Consider the following 23,736-nt stretch of genomic DNA (forward strand, 5'->3'; position numbering starts at 1 on the left):
TGTGACCGATCGATCGAACCTTGCCCGACTTGGCCTAAGTATGTCTCTGATCCACGGACTACGCCGCGTCTGAGCTAGACTCGTATTCTCTGCGGTACTCTAAAATCGCCGGGGCTTTCTAGCTCATACATGGGCCCCAATAGTTCAGAAGTCAAGATTTATGCTTAAATGGCTCCGACCGACACTATGTGGGTGCTAGTGGATTCCTTCTAACGACGGTTTCACGTCACACTGAACTAGGACTCCTAGTGCTGAGTAGATAACCTTATCTGACGTTGATCGTGGATTCCAGTGTTCTCTTTGCTTTTTTTAGGCTGTCTAGTAGAGTTAAAGACGTGGAGTTGATGGGGGAAATATAACCGCATCTGACTTCGAGATATATTTCGATGCGCTGCCACGTACTTCTTCCAAGCCCCTACCTCAACAATTTTTCTAGCGGAGCGACTGTTTATTATTATTGCAAATGGGGCTTACTGCGCCGCACAAAGCCTGTCTAATCACACTAAACAAACAGAACCTCAAACCCGAGTCTCAAAACCATCGGCCACTAATCTCGCATCTCCGCGCACAATTCCCCAAAGCATCAACGTGCAGTACCGAGCAAGGCTCCCCACCCCGAATAAGCCCGCACTCAACACGCCATACCAATCACCACCTCACCATCCCAGGGCCCAGATCCCCGTCGATGCAGCGGAGGGAAAGTCAGTACGCGCCTGCCTGCCAGGCCTTGATGACCTCCGATGGCGGCCAACAGGAGGCGGAGTCGCCGCCAGGAAGGATGCGCTAAGCCTGCACCGACCCCTGTCGCAATAGCGCAACTCCTCCCGCTTCCAGCGAAGACACCTCGGCCCTAGATGCTTTCTTCGTCTTGGCTCGGCTTATGTATGTACTGTACATACAGAGCAGCTGAAGTAGCCGCATGTGTAGCTCGGCTGGGGTTCGGGTTAGTCGGCATCGTTTTACTATTCAGGTGTCTTTTACGACCTGTTCTTGATGGTGTCATAATTACTGTTTTGCCTGCTCACCCTGGTTCATCTTAATTGACTTTGGTCAGCAGGGGAAAAAAAAAACAAAAAAAAGCCACAGTTACAAAACAATCATGCAGCAGGTAATGCGACGGGTTAACCTTCGGATAAATGGCTTGTTGCTGGCTGAAGGTGAAGGTTGAGATGAGTACCGGACTTTGCTGCTCACCCACACCTACAAGACCCCTTGGCTCGGGATTGGGATCCCTGCAAAAATGCGCCAATTCCACCGGGCGGCCACTCATTTTTTTTCTCGAAGTAGTTTGATTAACACTCCTTTTTCAACCTACCCAACTCGGAAATCCTTTGCTGAGCTGCGACCCCCTCACTCAGCTCTAGCCGAGGCGTGTGTTGTATTTTATCGGAACCATGGGAATGCAATTGAGGAGAGAGAGCGACAATAATCTCCTTCATCGTCCTGGTTCACTCTTATCCGCGCGGAGTGTCCACAGAAACTCCGGACAAAGAGTTGACCAATATTGCTTGGCGCGATCTACCGACGGTGGGACAGTAGGTAAGACTTACTGTGTACGGCGTAGTCCGATTGCGCGCATTATTTGGCCCTCTCACCACGGGCCCGCTGCAGTGGAGACTGTGGTGTCAGGGGAGAGACGGAGATTCTTGAGCCGTGCACTAAACTAGTTCGGCCCTGGCCTGTGCACGGGGCAATTGGCATCTTGAATTAAATCGATTAGTTAGAAGAGGGCTGGAATCATTGATCGTACGTATCTCTCTCTCCTGAGTGGAACGTACGGCGTGGACAGACTGGCTACAGTTTGTACTGTGCCGCGAGGCGCCCCTCCTCCCCTTTCGAGTAGATCAAGGGAAATGAAGCAACGCCCCAAGTAAGTAAACGACTGGGGGATCGCCGAGTCTTCCGCGGGCTAGGCACTTTAACTTGCGATACGGCTCGGCTCTCAGGACAAAAGATAGAACTGATCATCCGCCGCTTCTTTTCAAAATCATTCCGTCGCGACACCGTCTCGAGGTAAAATGCTGGCGAACCCTACCCACGTGTAAGCTGCTCTTCAATCTCAAACATATTCAGGGAAACACCGAGTCAATCTAGCTGGGATTCGAATGAAGTGTTGCAGCCGCGAAAAGCGCCCTCTCTTTATTTGTTATTATTTTTCATATGGAAACACGCATCAAGTTTCGCCAACCAGTCCCGGCTACAGATGAAAGTAACGTCAGGAAGGCGCTCGGAACGAAGGTGGACATGATGCCAAGGACTAGGGGTCTCTGATTTGATCAAGTGGCTCATCCTACCCTGGTGCCGGCGCCCTGGTGGACAGGGTCGACGAGATTATGAAAACTGGGGACAGGCTGGAGCCACCTATGGGGTTGATCACCAGAGATACTTGTATTACTGTACAGCGCAATTACATGTTGTCCAATAATAATGATGACTGCTACGCCATATTATTAATGCCTTTTGATATCGATCATCCCGGATGCACTCGACTCCGGATTTCCGCGTTGTGCGAAATGTTCGGTCTTCGTTCCGCGGGAGACCATCCAACCAGCGCAAAGTCCGAACCCCTGAATGATACCTGTTAACCAATGTTTGAGACATTATTCTTCACCCACGGAGCAGTAAGATCTGACTAAGAATCGAGGACATCCAATCCGTCTCTTTGCTTTTTTTCCTCACCGGCAGTGGATGAACGGGTTTCCACCCTCTTGCGCGCGGGGGTGAGATCCAGCCCGCCCGCCCGCCAATCACTGACCGAGAGTCTTTCCGAGCAGTGGGAGGGGGTGCATTTGTTCTGCATCTCCGTGTTCTTCCTATCAGACTGCGCCGGTCCCGCTTTTTTTGTTTTTCCCTCTTTCTTTCTTTGTCCGTTGCTGGATCTCCAGTGTGTACCAGAGAGCCGCCGACTAACTCCGCTCGTTCTGCATATGAAAAGTCCGCCAATTGACGGTCGTGGAGCGAGTGCACGTTCCACGGTAATCCCGTCAACAAAGATGCCCCTTTTCCGCTTTAGGGGTTGGGGCCATTCTCAGCTATAATTAACTGCTCATCAGATGATGGCGGAACCACGGTCGGGGGGCTGATATGGAATATCCATCGCTGATCGGAGAGTAAATGGGTGTCAGTGGTATGGATAATCAATTAAGCATTCGCTACGGAGGACGGAGTCTTCCGTAGCAGAATCTTGACAAGTATTCAATCGAATCACCGCCGTAGTGGAGCAAGCAGCGCTCGCTCGCGTTCTCTCTTTCTCTCTCTTTTGCCCGTTTTCTCTTTTTTCTCTCTGTTGGTCTCCACCACCACGTTCCTGGTCCCACCGTTACACGGCGTATAACTTCGTACAGGGTTACGCGAGAGCCGATGCTTATCAGACTCGATTCTCTTGTTGCCTTTTGCCTTTTGCCTTTTTTTTTTCTTTTTGGGAAATGATACCTACCAGAACCAGAAAACCGGCTCCAACCGCTCACCTCATAGGCCACTAAACCGGATCGAGGCCGGCCGACCCAGAGGCTCCGGCTCCACCGGTCGCTTCTGCTTCCCCCGACTTGCGCTACTCCTTTTTTCGCTAGCGGATGTTGTCTTCCGCCAGTATCAACACCTATAGGTATACATCTCCTAAAATCAACATCCCCCTGGTCATGATGTAGAGCAGCGTTAGGGCTACCGACCGAGATACCGTGTCTGTAAACCATAATACACCCCCCCAGACTGTTCGTCGGCAAAGCTTAGCCGGGAAAGGGGCCAATCCTGTGTAATAATACGGTACGGCCCACTATCCTCGGATCCCACGAGTGTCCTTTTTTCCCCTGCTCTCTCCTCCTTTTCCTTAGCTTCTTTTAGTCGTGCCTCTTCCCATTCTTTTTCCCTAGGGCCCGACACTAGCTCGAACTTGTCTCTGTGCATCCTCCTCCCCCGCGCCACACCACCCACCAAGCCCGCCCCAAACTAAGATTTTAAGCATCTTGACTCTCTCTGCTTTCTGCCTTTCCTCTTTGCGCTTGGCTCAACAACGCGTCGATCGGGGAGCAACACATCACTATTCACTACACGGAGACCCGCTGTGATCAAAGTACATACAACAGTCGGTACGTACCTGTGACTAACAAGTTGCCTTCGCGATCATTATCATATCATCGCAACACATACCACTACACACACACACACACACACACACTTCCTTCACACATTCTCTCCTTTCCTTCACAAAACGTGGCGTCCCACCTCCCTTGCATCCCTCTCTCCCTCCCACCCATCTCTGACTCGTCAATTTCTCCGACGCCACCACAGAAGGCTGATTTGTTTCTCCGACGCGTCGCAACAGGCTACGCGGGTGATCCTGGACCTCGGACTCGATTCGTAGCACCTGTCGCGCGAATCGCCCTCTTTTATGGACAACCGGCCTGCTCCCGAGTACGCACAGTCAGGTTCGCACCCAACACCGCCCGTCGACCACCACCACCACACCCCTTCTGAACATTCGGCCGCAGATTCTGCTGCTGCCAGTGCTCATCACTCCTACACGCCGCAACCCGAGGTTCGCCACGCGCAGTACACGCCGCAACCTGACGTGCGACCCGCCAATATTTCGTCCTCCAACACTCCTCAACCAGACTACGGTCTGAATCCACCGCCGCCACCCGCGCGCTCGCCCGCCTACCAGGACTACCTTGCTCGCCCGCAGTACCACCACGCGCCCAACTCCCAGCCCGGTGGTGCTCCCGGTATGGCTCAAGCAACAAGTGCGTTCATGTCCACCATGCCTGCTGGCCTGCGCAGTCCCTCGAATGACAAGTCTGACGGCGCTGCTCCCATAGATCCCTCGATTGCTGCCTCCAGCCCCAACGCCTACCCTCCCCCCTACTCTCCCTATCAGCCGCAGGGACATGAGATGCAGTATCAGGGCCACCCGCCCCCGCCTCATCAGATGTACGCGCGCCCGGATTGGCCGCATGGCTATGGACAGCATCAGCACGGCTTGCCGGGGCCGTATGCCTCTCCTGCTACAACGGTTGGTTCCGCCTCCCCTGCTGCAACCGCTGGGCCGCGTCCTGGTCAGGTATGTTTTTGGTGATCCCTGTGTGTTTCCTAAGGCTTCGCATCACTTTATCGTTGTCTTGGACGCCTCTGGACTCGACTGGATAGAAGAGTCGGCCACCCAGGGATCGTCAAAAACAGCGGTTTTTCTATTATTCGCTTTGGCGCAATTTTTCCCTCCTGAGTCATCTGAGGCTGATTTTTTTTTGTGCTCTATAGGTCTACTCCTTCGTTCCCATCCCTGGTGCGCAACAGCACAAGCGGCCCCGTCGTCGCTACGAGGAGATTGAGCGCATGTACAAGTGCGGCTGGAACGGCTGCGAGAAGGCGTATGGCACTCTCAACCACCTGAACGCGCACGTCACGATGCAGTCGCACGGCGCCAAACGCACTCCAGAAGGTATGTTGATCTCTTTTTTTCTTTATGGCGTGCATTCGCGATCGCGGAGAGCTAGTCTTGTCGCAAATCGCTATATCGGGCTTAGCGCAGGTACGGGCGCTAGTTGAGTTAACACTCCGGCGCCGGGCCGCAGTAGCGTGGCCGCCAGCGTGGAGAGAGATAGACCTAAACATGCCTTCATTCCCCGCTAACCGAATGCGTCCATTCCACTACGTCGTTCCATAAGCTGACTTTCGTGACAGAATTTAAGGAGATCCGCAAGGAGTGGAAGGCCCGGAAGAAGGAGGAAGATGCCCAGCGCAAGGCCGCCGAGGAGCGTGAGCGTGCCGCTGCCCAAGCTGCGCAGGCCAACCAGGTCGACGGTCCCAACCAGTCGGACCCGTCTCAGGGTGGCCCGCCGCCCAGCTACGGCGGTAGTGTGCGGCCCCAGCTTCCTCCCATCGGATACCAGCCGGCTGGCGAACCTGTCCCGAGTCAGTACGGCCCTGGTCCGGGTGGAATGGTCTACCAGGGCAATGGACAGATGCCCTACCCCCCCAACTACCCCCACTCCCCCTACCAGAGCGGTCCCGTGTACCAGCAACGTGAGTAATGCCGCGATGTTTCCCCCCTTTGCCAGGACCGACGACATGGAGTTTCCTTTTCGGTCGCGGTCAAAATTCGCCCAGACAGGTCGGCTGATTGCTCGCTGCGGCTTCCAGAGACCCAAACGGCCAACTACCAGCAATAATTACTTCCACTTGATCGAGAACCATACGCTATGGGCGGAAGCTGCATTTCCTCCCTAATTACGATATCCCCTGCCTGATGTTTTGCTTTTATTCCCTCTCCGGATTCTTTGACACCCTCAACAACGTCTTTGCAACCAATGATACCAATCCTTGTGGGGTTTAAACCCCTCTCCGGCCCTTGTTCCCGACGTTTTGTTCCTGTTTCCTGCGAAATTCTCCTTCCTCTTTTCTTAGAGCGCATCCAGCTCCCTTTTCTCTGGGTGCTCGCTTGCCGGGGTTGTGGCTTCCGAGGATGGATGGGCGGCGGATTTTTGCATTCGGTTATTCTCCAGCATTCTCCCCAAAATGTCGGGCTGTTCGTGTTTTTCATCTGCTTATTTTCTTTTGTTCTTCTTCGTGTATGGAATTGCTCCCTGCAGGTGTCGTCTCCGGGCCCTGCCTATCTTTCTGCTTCTCTCCGCTTTCTCTTTTTAACGTACATTGCGCGATAATGTGGGTTCGTCTTATTGCCTTTCTATCAAATACTTTTCCTTGGGCATGGTTGACACCACCTCCTTTTTATTTCCCTCTGGTGTCTTTGCTTCCGGTGGCTGGGTTGTAATGTTCTCTCTTCATGCTGTACTCTTGCTCTGGTGTACATATCTCACTACCACAACAGGTGACAACAGTTATGTTTACCACAATAAACGGTATCTCATTGTTTTCAAGGGGGTTCTCTTAAAGAGCGTACAGAAATTGCTGAATGTGGGGAACTTGTATAGCCTGCAAAATCCAAGCCAGAATAATAACAGCCCACTACAAGGTATATTATTATTGTGCGCAATAGTTACTACCCAGTAGGACCGCCACCTACCTCATAGATAGCTACTCTTCCAGCAACGTACTACTTGTAGTAGTGCATCCACTATATAAAGTCTGGTGATCTTAGCCTGGCACTAGTAACGGGTGTCAGCCTCAGCCACGCTTGACAAGCCGTGGTTGTAATTTTGCTTTAGAGTTATTTTAGACCCTGTAGGCCAGATCCTAGTCTGTGCTCCACCCACAGTTGCGATCTAGTGTTTTGCGTTCCCGCGCTTATTTAGCGTGGCTGAGTGTAACCTGTACCTGATGTATGTACTACGTAGTTAGCTCGGATCGGAATCGTTCTAGTACCTACAGTAGTGTGCATGCAACTCGTGTTGTAAAAATAAAAAAACAAAACGGCTGTATGTATGTATTCCTCGACGAAAAGTACACACAAACGCTCCCGTTCCTTGACCCACGGCAATTTCGTGCAGCAAGTGTGGGATCTAAAAAATCGAGCCAGAATTTAGTTTGATGGAGATGGGAAATCATAATCAGAGGCACGTGATGTTAGTGCCTCAGGTATCACTAAAAGCGCCTGGAGGCTTAGGCACTGCATCTAACCCAAGTGGATCTAGCGCGAGCCAGATTTCGGCGCGATGGAAATTATTGGCAACAGACAATTGTTGAAACACTCAAGACTTCACTCCCGTCGTAACCTGCGCCCCTTGACCTTGATATCCCCGTCGTTCGGAGGATCCGGATACCCGACACACTTGGATCCGCGCCGGTTTTCGTTCCCGCGACACTCGCACTGGACCTCCGCGGGAGATGACGACTCGTTTGCCGGCGTCGTTCTGGAGCAGAGCTGCGCTCAGTCGAGTCATTGGTGCGCACCAGCGTCGGCAGCAGACAATCACCGCTCAGTGGCATTTGGGATCGATCTCGCTATCAACCAACAGCCCCCGACTATTTTCCTCCTCCACCGTTAAGCTCGGCAGACAAAATCCGTCCGACTCAAGGCCGTTTAAACATGGACCTGTCGACGGCCGAAATGCGCCACCCCGCTATGCAGACACAGTAGGGTTGAAGAAGGCGAACCGTCGGAAGGAAGAGGGTGACGGGTCAAAATCATCGGGCTCGAAACTGCGTACCCGCGCCGTCTCCTCCAAAGCTCTGGCTCAAGAACTCAGATGGCTGAAGGATCCGAGGGACTTTGCCAATCGAATCGCGCTTATTCTCCAGACGGGTGATTTCGATTTCGCGTTGAAGCTTGTTGAGCGCGGTGTGAGGGAACGCATGGGGTGCGATGTCGCATGGAACCATGTCTTGCAGCGCGCTTTCCACGAGATGACCCCTAAGGCGGTATTCAGGCTTTACAATGATGTGAGTCTGGTTTTCATCTTTTTTCTTATTGCCCTGCGCAAGTCTAGTCTAGAACTGACACCTTCGTTCTTTCTCATCCGGTCAGATGAAGAAGGCAGGCAGCAAACCTAACGCCAAAACATATACGATCCTGCTCAAAGGCTTCGGTGAAGCCTCCAGCGCAGATTCACGCACAGCTGTCCAATACGCCGACAAGATATACAAGTCCATCTTCAACCAGAATTCTGGAGTGAGAGCCAACATTATCCACACCAATGCCATGCTCACAGTCTGCGAACGCCACAACGACATGGGCATGCTCTGGCGCATTATAGAAGAGCTTCCGGAATCAGGAGACAGAGCTCCAGACATGACGACCTACACCATTATCCTGAGAGCTATTCGAGCCTCTGCTATAGCCGATATCAAAGAAATAAATCCCAACGACACACACCAGATTCTAGCTCGAAAGGCCCGCATTGTTCGAGAGGCCGAATATATCTGGTCTGATGTCATTGCCCAGTGGAAGGCAGGTACCCTGTCTATTGACAATCACACAGTGGGCGCCATGGCCGAATTGCTGCTAGATGGTTCCAGTGATAACGACCTGTACAAAGTCTTACAGCTGTACCATCAAACAATGAACATTCCCATCCTGCAAGCCAAACCGCCTGCGACTGTCGATTCTTCCCGCCGACGGAACGGTCGTTTCAGGTTCACGGAGAAATTTCTTCGTGAACCTGAGGAAAAGGCGTCGGAGGAAGACATCCCATTCGTGAACAATGAACACGGGCGAGCGCTCCAAAAACTGGACGCCGCGGAAGAGCAGTCGCATGTTGAAGAAATGGACGAGTCTCTCTTCGAACCCATCGTCTCGGACAGCGTAACCCCCCTCAAACCCTCCAACAAGGATCTCACCCACATCTTGACAGCCTGTCTGAACATGACGCAAGGCTTGGGCGGCGGGCATAGCTACTGGCGATATTTGACCCGGGAGGATACTCCCCACCGCATCGAGCCTGACATAGTTTCCTGCATGCAGTACCTTCGTCTCGTGCGCCTCGCACGGTCCAGCAGAATCGCCGCTCAAGTCCTGCGAGAGCAGATGGTCCCTGCCGGCATCGCCAACGGCAAAGTCTTCCACGTCGCCTTCACCACCTGTATTCGCGATAAAAAGAACGTCTCCGTCCTCCTGCATGCCAACACGATGCTCGAACTCATGGCCAAAGCCGATGTTCTCCCCGACCCCCGCGTGCTCGAAAACTACGTCCGCCTGATCTCCATTCTTTCCGAAGAGGCACAGCTCCTCCTGAGCGTGAAGGGTCTCGACGTCGACGCAGGCCCCACGCCAGACCTGCAAAAGCTCGCCACGCAGCTCCAAGTGAAGTTGCGCCTGGTTGCCCTCGCACAGCTGCGTCCCCATTTCGAGACCCTCGACGTGGCAATGAAGGCCACGAAGCCGATACGTCCTATACCTGGACAGCGCTTGCACAGTGTCCCGGGCAAGGACTCTGTACTAGCCATGCAGCGCATACGTCTGGCGCTGGATGAGACTATCAAGCTATACTCGGGGTCGATCCCCAAGCCGGAGCTCAAGCAGCTCAGAGATGATTCGAGCTTACTGGCCCGGTACTCCAATGAGGATGTTATTAAACAGTTCTCGGAGGTTGAAGTCCATCCCACGCATGAGCAGAGAAATGCGTGGCTGGAACGCCAAAGAGAATTGTGAGTTCTCGGAGAAAAGGGCTGTCGGTGTTGCCCAGGCCTCTGTCTGATGCTGCATTTACGACAGACTATGGCTTGGCTGATCTTATACCTGTATCATAGTGTATTTATATTTTGTGTTCAATAGAATGGGTGGTTGTCATGATATAGAAAAATAGGAACTATTGATGATTCAGGAGGTAGAATACAGGATTGTCATTTTTGCGTGTTAAAGTCCCACGGGAAGCGCGATCTTCCATCTGGGTTTATCAGAGTCCCTCACTCTGTCCTCATATCAAGCAGTCCATATCCGGATTAGATCCAGAGACTTCTTCTCGGCAAGCTTTAGCCGAAGGGATACTCGAATATCTGGAAACCAAAGCCGCACTGCAATTGTGACATCTCTTGCGTTCGAGCACGGTGGCGTCAAAAGTCATTGCGGAACAAAGTCAACGTGGGAAGACCGAGACAATTGCTGGGGATGAATGATCAACCCGGTCGAAGAGATAATTGTTCTGGGTGGCCAATACCTCGCTCCGCTAGCAAGACTGCTGGTGCGTCCATTCAACTGTCCGACGCTGCACAAGCTGTATTGTAGGCCACTCAGCACTAAGAAGTATCGAGGGGGTCTTGGCCGTGGACTGGACGGAGCGGTTCAGATTGCCACGGGTGAGGCAGTTGCGGAGTTCCTCGCACCGTCCGCTCACACAGAAGACAGAGGAAGGATGTCCATCATCGACGAATCCTCCACACAGTTGCTGCAAGGTTGCCAAACCGGGACCCGCTGACCACGGGAGGTAGTAAGGATGACCTCCGGGTAGCGGGACTGGACCTTAAGCGTTCGAATATCCTCGAGGGCGACACGCAGTCTGCTCCCCCCAACCCAACCATGGCGACAACCACTTCAAACACCTCTGCAAAGTAAGTGAGGGCTTGGAAAACCATCGTTCTGTATAGTATTAGCCAGCCAAATAAAAGGGGGAGAGGAACTCTCCTTCGTGTTTGTTGATGAAAGGAAAAGAGGATAAGAGGCCAGTGTCACTTAACCGTCTGTTGGGTCTCGTACCTTCCATGATTGGGGAAAAAACGCATTTCTGCTTTTAATGGACGAGTCTATCATTTGCAAAACGCGATTCAGTGAGAACCGATAGATGCACATCAGGTAGGTGTCCCGTTGCCTCCAAGCGGTTTCCAGCTGTTCCTGAAGTGACTTGGTCGCCAAGTACAGGATTTCGCATCTTTCGGTCCGCGAAATAAGTCCTGTTGACGGCTGTTAGCTCGCTCTGCAGACAGCCAACCTGCTGTACGGCTTCGGTGCACGCCTTTTCAGATTCCTCGAGCTTCGCAGTGAGCTCCTGGACTAGTCGATAAAAGTCTCGCTTTCATCGCCTCAGCACGCCATGTTGATGGAGAGTGCACTTGCAATTAGTTTGCCAGAAGTAAGTGCTTGATTCACTGATAATTGAGAAGCTCTTCAATATGGTCTTTTCCCTGGGGACTTGAGACATTTGTTGCTGTGACATGCAAATGACCATCAGGTTTATGTCGTCATTGTGGAGGTGCTGAGTATAAGGATTGTTATGAAGTTCAGTTGTTCGCTTGGCCGTCGCTATTTGATATAATAAATATGGATAAAGACGATGTTGCTTTGGAGTCCGTCCGTCAAAGGCCAAAACTTGATGCAGAGAATGAATTCAGAGAGTGACGGTGAGGGTGAGAGGTAAGAAAAGATGAGGAGGGAAGAGGGGGAGGGGCTCTCCTTTATAGACAGCAGGTACAGCAAGGTACAGCAATCAAACAACAACACATGACCATTGTTTTCCGTGTTTGATGCCTTCTCGCTTTGATGGACTTCCTTGCATTCTTTTTCATGGAGAGATGCCACAAACATGCCATCATTCCTCAAATTATGTATGATATTCAGTTCGTCGGAATAAGGCCGCACTTGCTCAAGGCCTGAGCTTCACGTTCAACTTGACAAAGTAATGGACGCGAGTAAGCTGATCCGCAGCACGTCTTCGCTCCACTTTTTGACATGTAGTATATGTATTTACCTTCGCACTTTCCAGAGCTATGCATGACACGAACTGTAACTAATCCTTTCCTAATCCAGGACTCTATTCCACCACGGCTTCGTGCATGAGGAATGCCGAGCGCGCCTCTAGCGCTGGAGCTTTTAGCTTCGCTTCAGTCCTGTCACGCAATCACCATCTGCCGTGGCATCTTGCATCCCACTCTAGCAGCTTGACTTTATTTATCTGAAGAATTTCTGCTAGGATAACGAGGTTCTAGATCGAGATTTTCTTTTTGCACTCCCTTTTTTTTCCTCCCAAGGGAAACACAACATTACAAAGATGACCATACCCCAGCAGCGAAGGAAGTGGTACTACCTGCTATGGTTTGCAGATACCGATACCAATGAAGAGAGGCGGCTCATCCTGAAGCTGGACTTGTTAATTGTTCCTTATGCATTCTTTGCGTATTGGACAAAATATATCGACCAAGCGAATATAAGTGAGGTCCCTCCAACGAGATAACATCCACTTAATCTTACAAAGATTTTGCAGATAATGCCTATGTCTCGGGTCTCAAAGAGGATCTCAACTTGCAGGGAAATGACTTAGTTCAGCTGCAGACTATATACACAATCGGGGCGGTCGTGGGGCAAATTCCGTTCGCATTCTTATTCACCAAGCTCCCAATGTATTGGTTAATTCCGTTTATGGATATTGCCTGGGGCATTTTCACGCTACTCCAGTACCGAGCCTCTTCCTATGCGGAGATGGCTGCCTATCGTTTTCTGGTCGGGTGGTTTGAAGTGCGTGACAAGATCTTTCCTACCCAATGGTACTCGCTGACTTGATACAGGCAGCCTACTATCCGGGAATGCATTATATATTCGGTAACGTACAAAATAAAACTGTTAGTATTTTCATACTTATTTTATTCTAGGGTCATGGTATCGCTCCGACGAAATCTCCAGAAGAGGAGGATGTTTCTACGTTGGCTTGACCCTCGGCACAATGACAGCCAGTTTAATCCAGTCCGGTGCATCGGGCCGTCTGGATGGTGTCAATGGGCTCGCCGGCTGGCGCTGGATGTTCATCATCTGCGCAATCATCACCGTCCCCATTGCCATAATGGGTTACTTTTTCCTGCCAGGCACCCCAGACAAACCCAACCGACTAATCCTGAAGGAAGAGGACATCCAGCTGGCCGGGAAACGTCTCGAGCGTGCCTCGCATGGTACAAAAGAAGAAGTTCTCTCCTGGCGCATATTCACCAAGCTCTTCCGCAACTGGCGGTTCTGGGCCATGCTCTGGCTGGATATTCTTTTCTGGAATGGCAGTGTCAATACAACGACTGGCGGATACCAGCTGTGGCTGAAAAGTCTGAACCGGTTCTCGACTAGCAGGCTGAACGAGCTAGCGGCCATCTCTCCGGGACTGGGTATGTTCTACACGCTTGTGATCTGTTTCGCCTCAGATCTGCTTCTTGGTCCTGCTTGGGCCATCACCGTGGCCCATATCTGGAACATTATCGGCCTTATTATCTTGGTGATTTGGAATGTGCCCGAGTCGGCGCTGTGGTTTGCTTTCTTTACCACTTTCTCCGCTGTGGCCATGTCTAGTGTCCTCTACGGCTGGATAAATACCCAGTTGCGCGCTTCGCCTGTTGAACGTGCATTGACTCTCGTCACCGTTAATGCTCTCGCTCAGTCTACGACCGCCTGGACTCCGCTGTTGGTGTTTAAGACTGTTGATGCGCCGCGCTTTACCAAGGGATATTCATTTGTCCTGGGCAATGCTATCTGCTTGATTGCTTTAGCTCATGTGATTCAACACTATCTCTCGCGTGAGGAGTATGGGATCCATATTTTCTCGGGTTGACTTTTTCTGACACTGTTTTTCTAGGAAACGGGATGCCAGTAGGAACATTCCTGCAGGCTCTACTTCTGGAGACTCAAGTCAATTGGAATCTGGGGTTACTGCAGAGACTATACAAGAGAAGGTAGAGCAGAAAATGTGAGCTCCTATTGTTTCAATATGTCGTTGGGTGCATACATTGCAGACAGAAGTGTATAGATGCGTGAACTATCCGTATAGATCAGTCAGTCGCCAAAAGAGCAAACCGAACATAAATTCAATTATTCCACTGCATTAAGATCTCAAGTGTTGCAAATAATTTCCGTCCTTATTGTTAGACTCGGAACATCCATACCGTCACTGCCAGAGTTCAAATCCCGAGACCCCTCGATCCTTAATACAAATCCCGGGGATCCACCACGATCAACAACCACCGTTCCTGCCTTGCTAGGCTGTCAATCGCAGTTTTCTCCGCATGGGATAACATGGGATGCGCCTATTGGCTGTTTTCTGAAGTTTTTGTAGGCGTCGGGATATGGGCGAGGGACGTCGTCACGCCATCGGACACCCCATGATGACATCCATTCCTGCGACGCAGGATATCCTGAGCCCCTCTTCTACCTACTGTACGTCTATTAGAGGAATGAAGACTGCGAGATCATACCATTAATGCTGTTGCGGCAGGATACGGTGGTTTTTGTGGCGCTTTCTGTGGAGAAGATGGCGAATGTCTTGTCGTTGGCGAGGCGAACAAGGTTCACTCCTCGTGCACAGTACCAAATCTAGTCATGTAACTCTCTTTTACGCTTCGGAGCTGTGCCGTTTATCCCACTCTGACAAAGATGATGGCGTGAGAAGCACCCACGATGGCCGAATGTTGAGATCCTCTACGCCATAGATACTCGTCGTTGTGCATGGCATACCCTCCGAGGTCTTGTCTCGGCCGTATCAGAGAAACTTTTTAGTTATTTCAGTTTATATAATAGTACCTGGTCCTTGGAACCTCAATCGCTCAGATTACATATATTCACAGAAATCTCGCCAACCCGGAAAAAGTAACATCATGGGAGACGCGAGTGTAGCTTCTGGCCAGAATGGCAGCATTGGCACCAATGCCAATGGCAAGAAACAAATTTTGATCAATGCGTTTGATATGTTCACTGTGGGCCATTTGTCGCCTGGACAGTGGAAGGTTAGTTGCGCAGATGTTAGAGAGAAGAATTGAACTGATCGGCTGCTTTCTTCCAGAACCCCAAAGATAAATCCGCTACAAAGAACAGCCTCGAGTACTGGATTGAGCTGGCAAAACTGCTGGAGCGGGGTGGAATCAACGCTATTTTCCTGGCGGATACCACCGGCGGTCATGAGACATACGAGGGCAAGGTGGGCGCCTCTACCTGTGTACTGGATTCAGAGCTAACATCGTGACAGTTGGACAACTGTATGCGGAGAGCAGCTCAATGGCCAGTAGGAGATCCTACTATCGTGAGTATTGGTTAACCCAAACAATACATCCTGTCTGATGGAGTATAGCCTATTTCTGCGATGGCAGCTGTGACCCAAAACCTGGCGTTTGGCATCACAGCCTCCACCTCATTCGAGGCACCTTTCCTAATGGCGAAGCGCTGGTCGACGCTGGACCATCTCACCAATGGTCGAATGGGCTGGAATATCGTCACCTCATACAAGAAGTCGGCGTTCCAGGCCATTGGGCTGAACACTCCGATCGAACATGATGAACGGTATCTCCAGGCGGATGAATACTTGCGGGTGCTCTATAAGTGTGTCGCTTCCCTGTCTGTTGGTTATCAAAACTGACAAAATTGTGGCAGACTATGGGAAGGTTCTTGGGCCGACGATGCGGTCTCGCCCAACCCCGAAACAGACTCGTATATCAACCCGGACAAGGTCCGCGAGATCAACCACAAGGGCAAATACTTTTCGCTGAAGACGCGACACATCGTTGATCCGTCTCCCCAGCGGACGCCATTTTTGTTCCAAGCTGGGACATCACCCGCTGGGTCGGCATTCGCCTCAACGCACGCAGAGGCAATCTTCGTCACCTCGCACTCGCCAGAGGTGCTGCGACCCAAGATCGCGAATATTCGCAAGCAGGCCGCTGAAGCAGGCCGTGATCCGCAGTCGATCAAGTTCTTTGGAACATTCACGCCAATCATAGGACGAACGGACGAAGAAGCATGGGCCAAATACGAGGAATTGAAGAAGCACGCTTCCGTGATCGGAGGACTGGTTCTCTTCAGCGGCTGGACGGGTATCGATATCTCGACGATCCCGCTGGACGAGGAAATCACCCCGGCGCACTCACTCGAGGCTGGCAAGGTGACTAGTATCCTGGACTCACTGACGAAGACCAGCAAGGATGTACCGAAATGGACGCCGCGCGTCGTGGCGGAGAAGGCCGCTATCGGTGGACTGGGAACTGTGGCTATTGGGAGCCCTACCACTGTGGCCGATGAAATGGAGCGCTGGATCCGTGAGGCTGATCTTGATGGATTCAATATCGGCCATGTCAGTAATCCCGGCACCTTTGAGGATCTGATTGATCTGGTTCTCCCGGAGTTGAGGAAGCGTGGGCTGTACCCTGAGCAGTCAACTAGTGAGCCGCTGACTGCTCGTGAGAAGGTGTACGGGAAGGGCCAGAAGGGGCTTCGGGATGATCATCCTGGGAGTCAGTACAAGTATGATGTGTACCAGGAGGAGGAGCCCTATGTTGAGGGTAGCTAGAAGAGAGGTACTACGCCTCCAGCTTTTGGTCAACAATGATCAATTCATCGATACATAAGCTCCATATGATAGGCACATGAAAATGCCATTGACCGCCAGCCGCGATACAATCCCAGTCGCAGTGATAGTCGTAGTTGTAGGAATTGCCGCCAATGGCCGCCCATGTAAAAATAGCCCCCTCGTGACCGCCCTGGTGCCACTCTTAGCCTCTTCGGGCCAGCTCCAAACACTTGTCACCAACGGTAACCCCCATTTCATCCTTCTTGCTATCGTTTGTTGTTCGGGAGCAACTTGTGCCTCTGTTGACAGCCGTCTCATCCCACAATGGCCAGCGTGCAACAAGGCCACTACGGTGAACTGCATGACGATGAATCCATCTTGGACGATGACCTGATCGACGCCGACAATGATGGTGAGCCATTGCCTCTCGACCTCATTTCTCATCCAGTGCTAACTTGCCCGTACCCAAGCCATCGAAGCCGACGACCCTCTACGCGACTCCGACCGCGCCCCCCTCCGAGGCAACATCGAACCCGACTCCGGATCCCGAGCCGGCGGTGCATCGGGCTATGGCAACTACCTAACCTCCTCAATCCCCGGCGAGGACCGTCGCGCGCCACAAAATACTCTCGACGAAAGTGTGTGGCAGACCTTGTCGCGTGACATGGTCGCCGTGTGGGAGAAGATGCGCCACGTCCTCTGGCCGAAGTACCTGCTGGGCGGGATGATGTCGCGCGGTGGCAGTGGCCTCGGCGATGAGGAGACCGCCGGTGCAGCGGGATTCGGTCGCAGCCTGCGCGGGATCGTGGGTCGCTGGCCGGATGCTGATGTTGTGCTGCAGGGTGGGATGAGTGAGGGTTTGCGCGATTGGGATCTTTGGTTCGTCTCCTACACAATCCCCGGGGGATTTGGCTAACCGGTGGTTGCGAGCAGGGGCCCGTTGATTTTCTGTTTGCTTCTGAGCATGTTCTTGTCTATGCGCGCCAAGGGTGACCAATCCTCGACGGTCTTCTCTGGTGTCTTTTCGATTGTCTGGATCGGAGAGGCTGCGGTGACTCTCCAGATCAAGCTTCTGGGCGGCAAGATGTACATGATGTCCTCTCTATACTCCGAGTGTCTTACTGACCTGTCTCTCTACCAGATCCTTCTTCCAATCGATCTGCATCATCGGCTACACGCTCTTCCCCATGGTCATTGCGGCTCTTCTCAGTGCCTTCGGACTTCCTACAATCGCGCGGATCCCCGTCTACCTCGTCCTGGTGGCGTGGTCGATGGCGGCGGGTGTCAGCATCCTGGGAGGGTCGGGCGTGGTGCGCAACCGAGTGGTCATCGCGGTGTTCCCGCTGTTTGTGTTCTATATTGCGCTCGGCTGCCTGTGTTTCATTAGCTAGAGGTCACATGACGAAGCACAATGCGAGGGGTGGGCTATTCAGACTGGTGAATAGCGAGTGTGTATTAGACCCGGAGTGAATAGCCATTATTCTCGAATGTATTGATTGAATCTGATCATTGTTTATTGTTGCTCGTCGAGGCCGATGATGGTTGCGCTCTTCACTGCGGGGCCAAGCGGTGACTAGGGCGACACACCCAAACAACTTATCGTCTGCTCTCTCTCCCTTCCTTCCCTTCTCTTCCTCTTCCTCGCCCTTGTCCTCTCTTTGTTCCGATCCTGCTTCGTCGCTAGCCTCGACTCTCCCATATTTCCGTCATCTGGATCGATCTCTCTTTGTGTCATTGAATCGGCTCGGATTCGCTCCGTCCGGTCTGAGCGGCGGCTCTACTACGTACACACAACCACAGCAACCCACCCCTCCTACCGTCCTCCTCCTCCCCGGTCCGCCTCCTACCCGCTCCTCACCTTGTACTTTATACCCGACCTCTACCTTTCGCAAACCCTTCATCGCCAGTGCCGTGGCGGCTTCTGACGGCACGTCCCCCATGTTTGACATTGGGCGGCAAGGGAACCTCGTGCTGATATCACAACCAAGCAGAGTTTGAGCCAACAGCCATGGCGAGACTGACAGGTAAGTGGCTCAGTTGATCTCCCTTTCCATTTAGGACACTTCCACATGCGCCAACTTTGACCCGGCCTCGTGCTAACTCTGAATCTTCACAGCCGAAGAGGCGCAGTCCCCTCCCTCCGAGAACGACGGCGGCGAACGTCCGGTTCGCAAGCAGCTCAAAGAAACCACCATCGAGTCCGCTCCGCGCCCCTCGGAGGCACAAACCGAAGAGAATGGCGGCAACAGCCGGTCCAGCAGCCAACGCCGAAAGCGCTCCTTCGAAGAGTCCCGCGACGACGACGACGAGGCAGCTGGTAGCAGCCCGAACTCCAGCCCCAACGCCAGACGAAAGCGCTCACGCGATTGCACCCCGGAGAAGTCGGAACCTTTCAAGGTCGCCAAGAACAAGGGTGCGCAGTCCAGTGCCGACACCCCGAAAGTGAGTTCCCGTGATCCTCGACGCCGGCCCAAGGTGGCCGCGAGCCGTCCCCGGCGTCACCCTCCTCCTGTTCCTCGGACCAAATCTCCCCTTCCTTGCAACTACGTCCGACCACAGACCCGCATATTTGGCCCCGAAGATGACGGATCTCCGGCTCCTTCATGGGCCTTTTTCCCCCTCTCGGATGAACTCCCCATCCAGGAGAGCATTGAAACCGATGATGATGATGATTATGCCAACACAAATTCGCAGGTTGCCTCCGATGGCGAATCCGATGGTGACAACGCCGAGCTCCCCGAAGCCAACAACCCCAACGTGAGTGCCTATTTTTCTTCTTCCCATCACATTCCTGCTTTCAACGTGGACGACTCGGACTCTGGCAACCATGTCAATGCTGCGGAGGGATCTCGGACCAGCTCTGGCAAACCCACTCCCGTCAGTCCTGAAAACTCTGAGAATCCTCAGATTCCTGGAGTCCCTGGTTTTGTCCGAGGATTTGAGCTTGGCTTTTTTCTCTCCACCTTTCTCTTGACCGCGAGGGCCGAGCTATCAGATCGGCAGCGTTATGAAGCATTTGCGCACTCGGTTTCTGGTCTTATCGCGAACTCCTGGGCTCTCTATCCCGACCCTTCCTCTGCTCCTGTGATTCCTATCCCTGTTGGCCTCAATCCTGTGACTCCGGAACCTCGTGCGGAAGACGAAGAGAGCTTGCACGTTTTCTGGGCCACAGATGACGAAGATGATGAGCCAATTGTGAAGGAGGAGTCTGCTTCCCCTCTCTGTGCTCGCCCAGCCAGGGAAGAAAGCGAATGCAGCTTCTGGCCTGAATATCGGCCGCTTGAGGACGCGGGCGTCGAGAGTCTTCCCACATACGTCCCCACCATAGTTGACGAGAACACCGAGGAACGGAATATGCTATCTGAGCCTGCAGGAGCAGTCATTTCTTCTGGACTTCCAAGACCCGCAACCCCATCTGGAGATACCCTCAGTCCGTACCAGAAAAGCATGACCCAGTTTATCACATCATCCGAACGGGCAGACTCTGAGTTTCACAGGGAATTCTCTGAGCCCGTGCTTTATGACTATTATGACAATGATGCCAACCTACCCTCACAGGATCCCGCGATTGACCCCGAAGCCCCCACGAACCCGAATCTCAAGAACCTGAAGAAGAAGAGAAGCAGAGAACAGCTTGAAAAGGATCGATCGACTAGGTCTGACGCCGGGACCTCGACCACTGATGATCTCCCCAAGACAGTGCCCCCCGGCAAGAGTTCTACTAGTGGAGAGGAGCCCGAGAAAAAGAAGCATCGTGATAACTCTCAGGAGCGCGATACAGCGGCTACTGGCAAGGTATGTATCCCCAAGGGTCGTTTTTTATTGTTTGCTGAGGTTCTGGTAGGCTTTCGCTGCTAGTGCGTTCGGAAACATGTCCGCTACTTCGCCATTTGCTGCTTTAGGCTCTGCGAAGCCCAAAACCACCACTGAAGAGAAACCCGCGTCTAAGTCTGCGTTTGCATCGTCCAGCTTGGCGGGCTTTGCTAGCTCCGCGCAGTCTCCGTTCGGCTCACTGGGCGCATCCTCTTCGTCTGTCTTCAAGGCAACTGAGTCCACTCCCAAGGGCGGGCTTGCGTCTCCGTCTAAACCCTCGGGATTCGGTGGCCTTGGCTCCGGTTTCTCCGGTGTGGGCGGTGGCTTCGGCGCAGCAGCCAAACCCGGCGGTCTTTCCAGCTTTGCATCTCCCAGCGCTCCAACCACTTTTGGCGAGTCTAAGGCCAAGGCATTCGGCGCCGAAGAGTCTGAAGACGAGGAGACTGGCAACGACGAAGATGAAGTCGAGTCTACAGCGGGCGCCTTTGAGGAAGAAAAGCCTGATGAGCGATTCTTCCAGCAGACCAGTATGCATTCATTACCTACCTTCTGCTAAGATGACCTTTACTGATACCATATCACAGTCGAGACCGGCGAGGAAGAGGAGCAGAACCTTTTCGCATGCAAGGCCAAGCTGTTCCACTTCTCTGAGAAAGAGTGGAAGGAGCGCGGCATCGGCACATTCAAGATCAACACGAAGAAGGACTCCGACGGAAAGCTCGGCGCTCGGATGATCATGCGCGCTGACGGCGCTTTCCGAGTGATGCTGAACAGCCCCGTCTTCAAGGGCATGAACTTTGGCGATGCCGAGGGTGCCGAGCCGGCTTCCAAGCAGATTCTGCTGGCTAGTCTGGAGGAGGGACATACCGTTCCCCTGCTCCTGCGAGTAAGTGATGACTTTTTTCTGGTTGTCTTGACCGTGTTGCTAATACTTCACACAGACTGGAAACGAGTCCTCCACCAAGGAACTGTATGAGACCCTCAAGACTCTCATGGACCAGATTTAGAAATGAAGACCGACCAACTACATTTACAACTCGAAGAAGAATCCTTTTGCCGAAGACGTTTGTTTGTTTAAATGGGGAGCGCGTTACGGTCTTTTGTTTGGTGGAAGGTAGTGCTGGGTACATTCTGCATTGATGAAGACACTCTGTTCTGTTAGCGACGAGCAAGTACGAATACATGTTGGACTTGAATGATTCTGTTCCCAACAACAACAATACCTAATAATCTGATTCTCTACGTTGTCTGGTTCGTGAGATCGAGAGTCTATGCATTTGGCAGGGCAAAATCCGGCGAAGATCGGAGCACGCGCGCGGTTGCCAAACTGATCGCGATCCGAAGATCACCTGTATGCCATCTACATATCTACAATTACCATTCATAGTCTAACGGTCAGAGCGAGCGCGGGTCCCAAAGAACGCTTCGTCTTCGATGACCGAAGACTATACCACAGAAAATGGACTACCGTGTTACCATGCAGCCCAGTTTAATTATATGCAAGTCATTAATCATACAAATAGACAGTTGCACCTCTATACCCCTCTAAGGCTTCCAGTCCGTGTACGGCCGGTCAATAACCATCTCTTTGACCGTCGGCAACTGAGCCTGACCCTTTCCGAATGCCACAGCCATCGCCATCACCTCTCTCCACCGCAATCCCGGCGCAATCTTGCCCGAGATGGTGTTGGGTGTCAACGTGTCACTGTTGATAGGAACCAGAGCGGCACGGCCGAGAATAGCCTCGAGAGCCTGTTGAGCAAACGAGACAGCTTCCTTAGCATCGGAAGGAACACCTGTCTCGTCGAGCTTGAGAATATTCGAGTTGGGCAGCTGCTCCTTGAGGTGCTTGATGATGTTGGGGTTGCGCGCACCACCACCGCACATGTAGATACCGGCGATCTTGTCGATATTGATGTTGAACTTGGGGAAAAATGTGCGGTACTGCTTGACGATGTTCTGGGCGGTGATGCGGGTGATGGTGGCGACGGTGTCGTACTTGCTCATGCCCAGAGCCGAGCACTCGTCAATGAGCTCCTGGGCCCCGTTGTCGCCGAAGGTCTCACGACCTGTCGTCTTGGGCGGCAGGTGGTTGCAGTATTTATTGTTGTCGAGGAACTTGTCGACGACGGCCTGGTTGACGGTACCCTGAGCACCCCACTCGCCGTCGCGGTCATACTCCATCTCGCCGTTGGTGAAGTAGCGCATCGCGGCGTCGATGAACATGTTCCCCGGGCCGCAGTCCCAGTCGATCATGGCGTCGACGCCACCCTCGCTGTCCGGTGGAATGACGCAGAGGTTAGCGATCCCGCCGATATTCTGGCAGATGCGCCACTCGGTGGGGTGATGAAGAAGGAGACCGTCGATCAAAGCGACGAGAGGTGCACCCTGGCGGCCGACCGCCTGTTCAGCCATGCGGAAGTCGGTGACGGTAGTGATGCCCGTCAAGCCGCTCACGACCGTTCCCTCGCCCAGACAAAAGGCGGAGCGAGTCTCGCCCTCCTCGGGCATGGAGAGAAGCCAGATGGTCTGGCCGTGGGACCCGATGAGGTCGATGCTGTCCATGGGGACGTTGTGCTTCTCACAGAAGAACTTGACGGTCTCGCCAAACATGGTGCCGAGCTGGACGTTCAGCTGGGACATGAGGGAGGGAGTGGTTTTGGTTTCGCGGAGCATGGTGAGGACGGGCTTCTTGATGTATTGAGGGACGGGGATCTCGTCGTACTGTGGAAGGGCAAATGGTCAGTTCTGCTGAAGTTGAATCCGGAAAGACCAATAAAGAGCTGTTGTACCTTGAGAAGCTCCATGTGCAGAGGAGCTTCGGGAGAAGCCTGGCGATAACGAACCAGGGCGCAGTCAATGCCGTCCATGGCCGTACCGCTGTTCATCCCCATGATTGTGATGTCGAGGCCGCCATTGGCGTCACGACGGCGAGTGCCGTTGACATGAGCAGAGGCACTGGGCTCCGAAAACTCAATTGAAGTGACCATTTTTTTAAAATGTGTATACAGAATTGAAAGTCAATGACGGGATTCCAACAGTAAGCTAGAAGAGCGAAGAACCGGTTCATATACCTTTGGGAATCTGAACCCCGTTCCTGGACCATCAAAATGACCCCGTAACCCCTCATAATACAAAGTCATGCGCACGCGAGAATGCCGAGACGTGGGGATCCGGGATGCACTTCGCGAGCTCCATGACGATTCGGAGGCCGAGATGCGAGCCAGAATTGCCTAATCGGGTATCTTCGAGACGAGGTGCACAGACCTTCGAACGCCCGGGATTGCGGAAATGT

The 23,736-nt window shown here is 52.7% G+C and overlaps 7 protein-coding genes across 7 annotated transcripts; 6 read left to right on the plus strand and 1 right to left on the minus strand.

Moving 5' to 3' along the window:
- Window positions 1-4,387: 4,387 nt before the first annotated feature.
- On the plus strand, window positions 4,388-6,026 carry PFLUO_LOCUS3863 (uncharacterized protein; the record flags this gene model as incomplete). The annotated part of the gene is made up of 3 exons (XM_073781154.1): window positions 4,388-5,056; window positions 5,254-5,434; window positions 5,677-6,026. 3 exons carry the CDS (start codon window positions 4,388-4,390, stop codon window positions 6,024-6,026), a joined length of 1,200 nt encoding a protein of 399 aa, XP_073637938.1.
- Window positions 6,027-7,779: 1,753 nt separating this feature from the next.
- On the plus strand, window positions 7,780-10,942 carry PFLUO_LOCUS3864 (uncharacterized protein; the record flags this gene model as incomplete). The annotated part of the gene is made up of 3 exons (XM_073781156.1): window positions 7,780-8,334; window positions 8,420-10,038; window positions 10,819-10,942. The coding sequence occupies 3 exons, from the start codon at window positions 7,780-7,782 to the stop codon at window positions 10,940-10,942; spliced, it is 2,298 nt and encodes a 765-aa protein (XP_073637939.1).
- Window positions 10,943-12,718: 1,776 nt separating this feature from the next.
- Window positions 12,719-13,907, plus strand: PFLUO_LOCUS3865 (MFS transporter (Seo1); the record flags this gene model as incomplete). Its single annotated transcript, XM_073781157.1, has 3 exons — window positions 12,719-12,835; window positions 12,886-12,919; window positions 12,970-13,907. The coding sequence occupies 3 exons, from the start codon at window positions 12,719-12,721 to the stop codon at window positions 13,905-13,907; spliced, it is 1,089 nt and encodes a 362-aa protein (XP_073637940.1).
- Window positions 13,908-14,946: 1,039 nt separating this feature from the next.
- PFLUO_LOCUS3866 (uncharacterized protein) lies at window positions 14,947-16,628 on the plus strand (the record flags this gene model as incomplete). The annotated part of the gene is made up of 5 exons (XM_073781158.1): window positions 14,947-15,075; window positions 15,132-15,266; window positions 15,315-15,368; window positions 15,417-15,664; window positions 15,716-16,628. 5 exons carry the CDS (start codon window positions 14,947-14,949, stop codon window positions 16,626-16,628), a joined length of 1,479 nt encoding a protein of 492 aa, XP_073637941.1.
- Window positions 16,629-16,952: 324 nt separating this feature from the next.
- On the plus strand, window positions 16,953-18,019 carry PFLUO_LOCUS3867 (uncharacterized protein; the record flags this gene model as incomplete). Its single annotated transcript, XM_073781159.1, has 4 exons — window positions 16,953-17,040; window positions 17,099-17,507; window positions 17,562-17,714; window positions 17,770-18,019. 4 exons carry the CDS (start codon window positions 16,953-16,955, stop codon window positions 18,017-18,019), a joined length of 900 nt encoding a protein of 299 aa, XP_073637942.1.
- Window positions 18,020-18,636: 617 nt separating this feature from the next.
- PFLUO_LOCUS3868 (uncharacterized protein) lies at window positions 18,637-21,448 on the plus strand (the record flags this gene model as incomplete). The annotated part of the gene is made up of 5 exons (XM_073781160.1): window positions 18,637-18,652; window positions 18,745-20,423; window positions 20,473-20,968; window positions 21,026-21,327; window positions 21,383-21,448. The coding sequence occupies 5 exons, from the start codon at window positions 18,637-18,639 to the stop codon at window positions 21,446-21,448; spliced, it is 2,559 nt and encodes an 852-aa protein (XP_073637943.1).
- Window positions 21,449-21,986: 538 nt separating this feature from the next.
- PFLUO_LOCUS3869 (uncharacterized protein) lies at window positions 21,987-23,431 on the minus strand (the record flags this gene model as incomplete). The annotated part of the gene is made up of 2 exons (XM_073781161.1): window positions 21,987-23,165; window positions 23,234-23,431. 2 exons carry the CDS (start codon window positions 23,429-23,431, stop codon window positions 21,987-21,989), a joined length of 1,377 nt encoding a protein of 458 aa, XP_073637944.1.
- Window positions 23,432-23,736: the final 305 nt, after the last annotated feature.

Source organism: Penicillium psychrofluorescens (genome assembly GCF_964197705.1).
Source record: "Penicillium psychrofluorescens genome assembly, chromosome: 2".
NCBI classification, from domain to species: Eukaryota; Fungi; Ascomycota; class Eurotiomycetes; order Eurotiales; family Aspergillaceae; genus Penicillium; species Penicillium psychrofluorescens.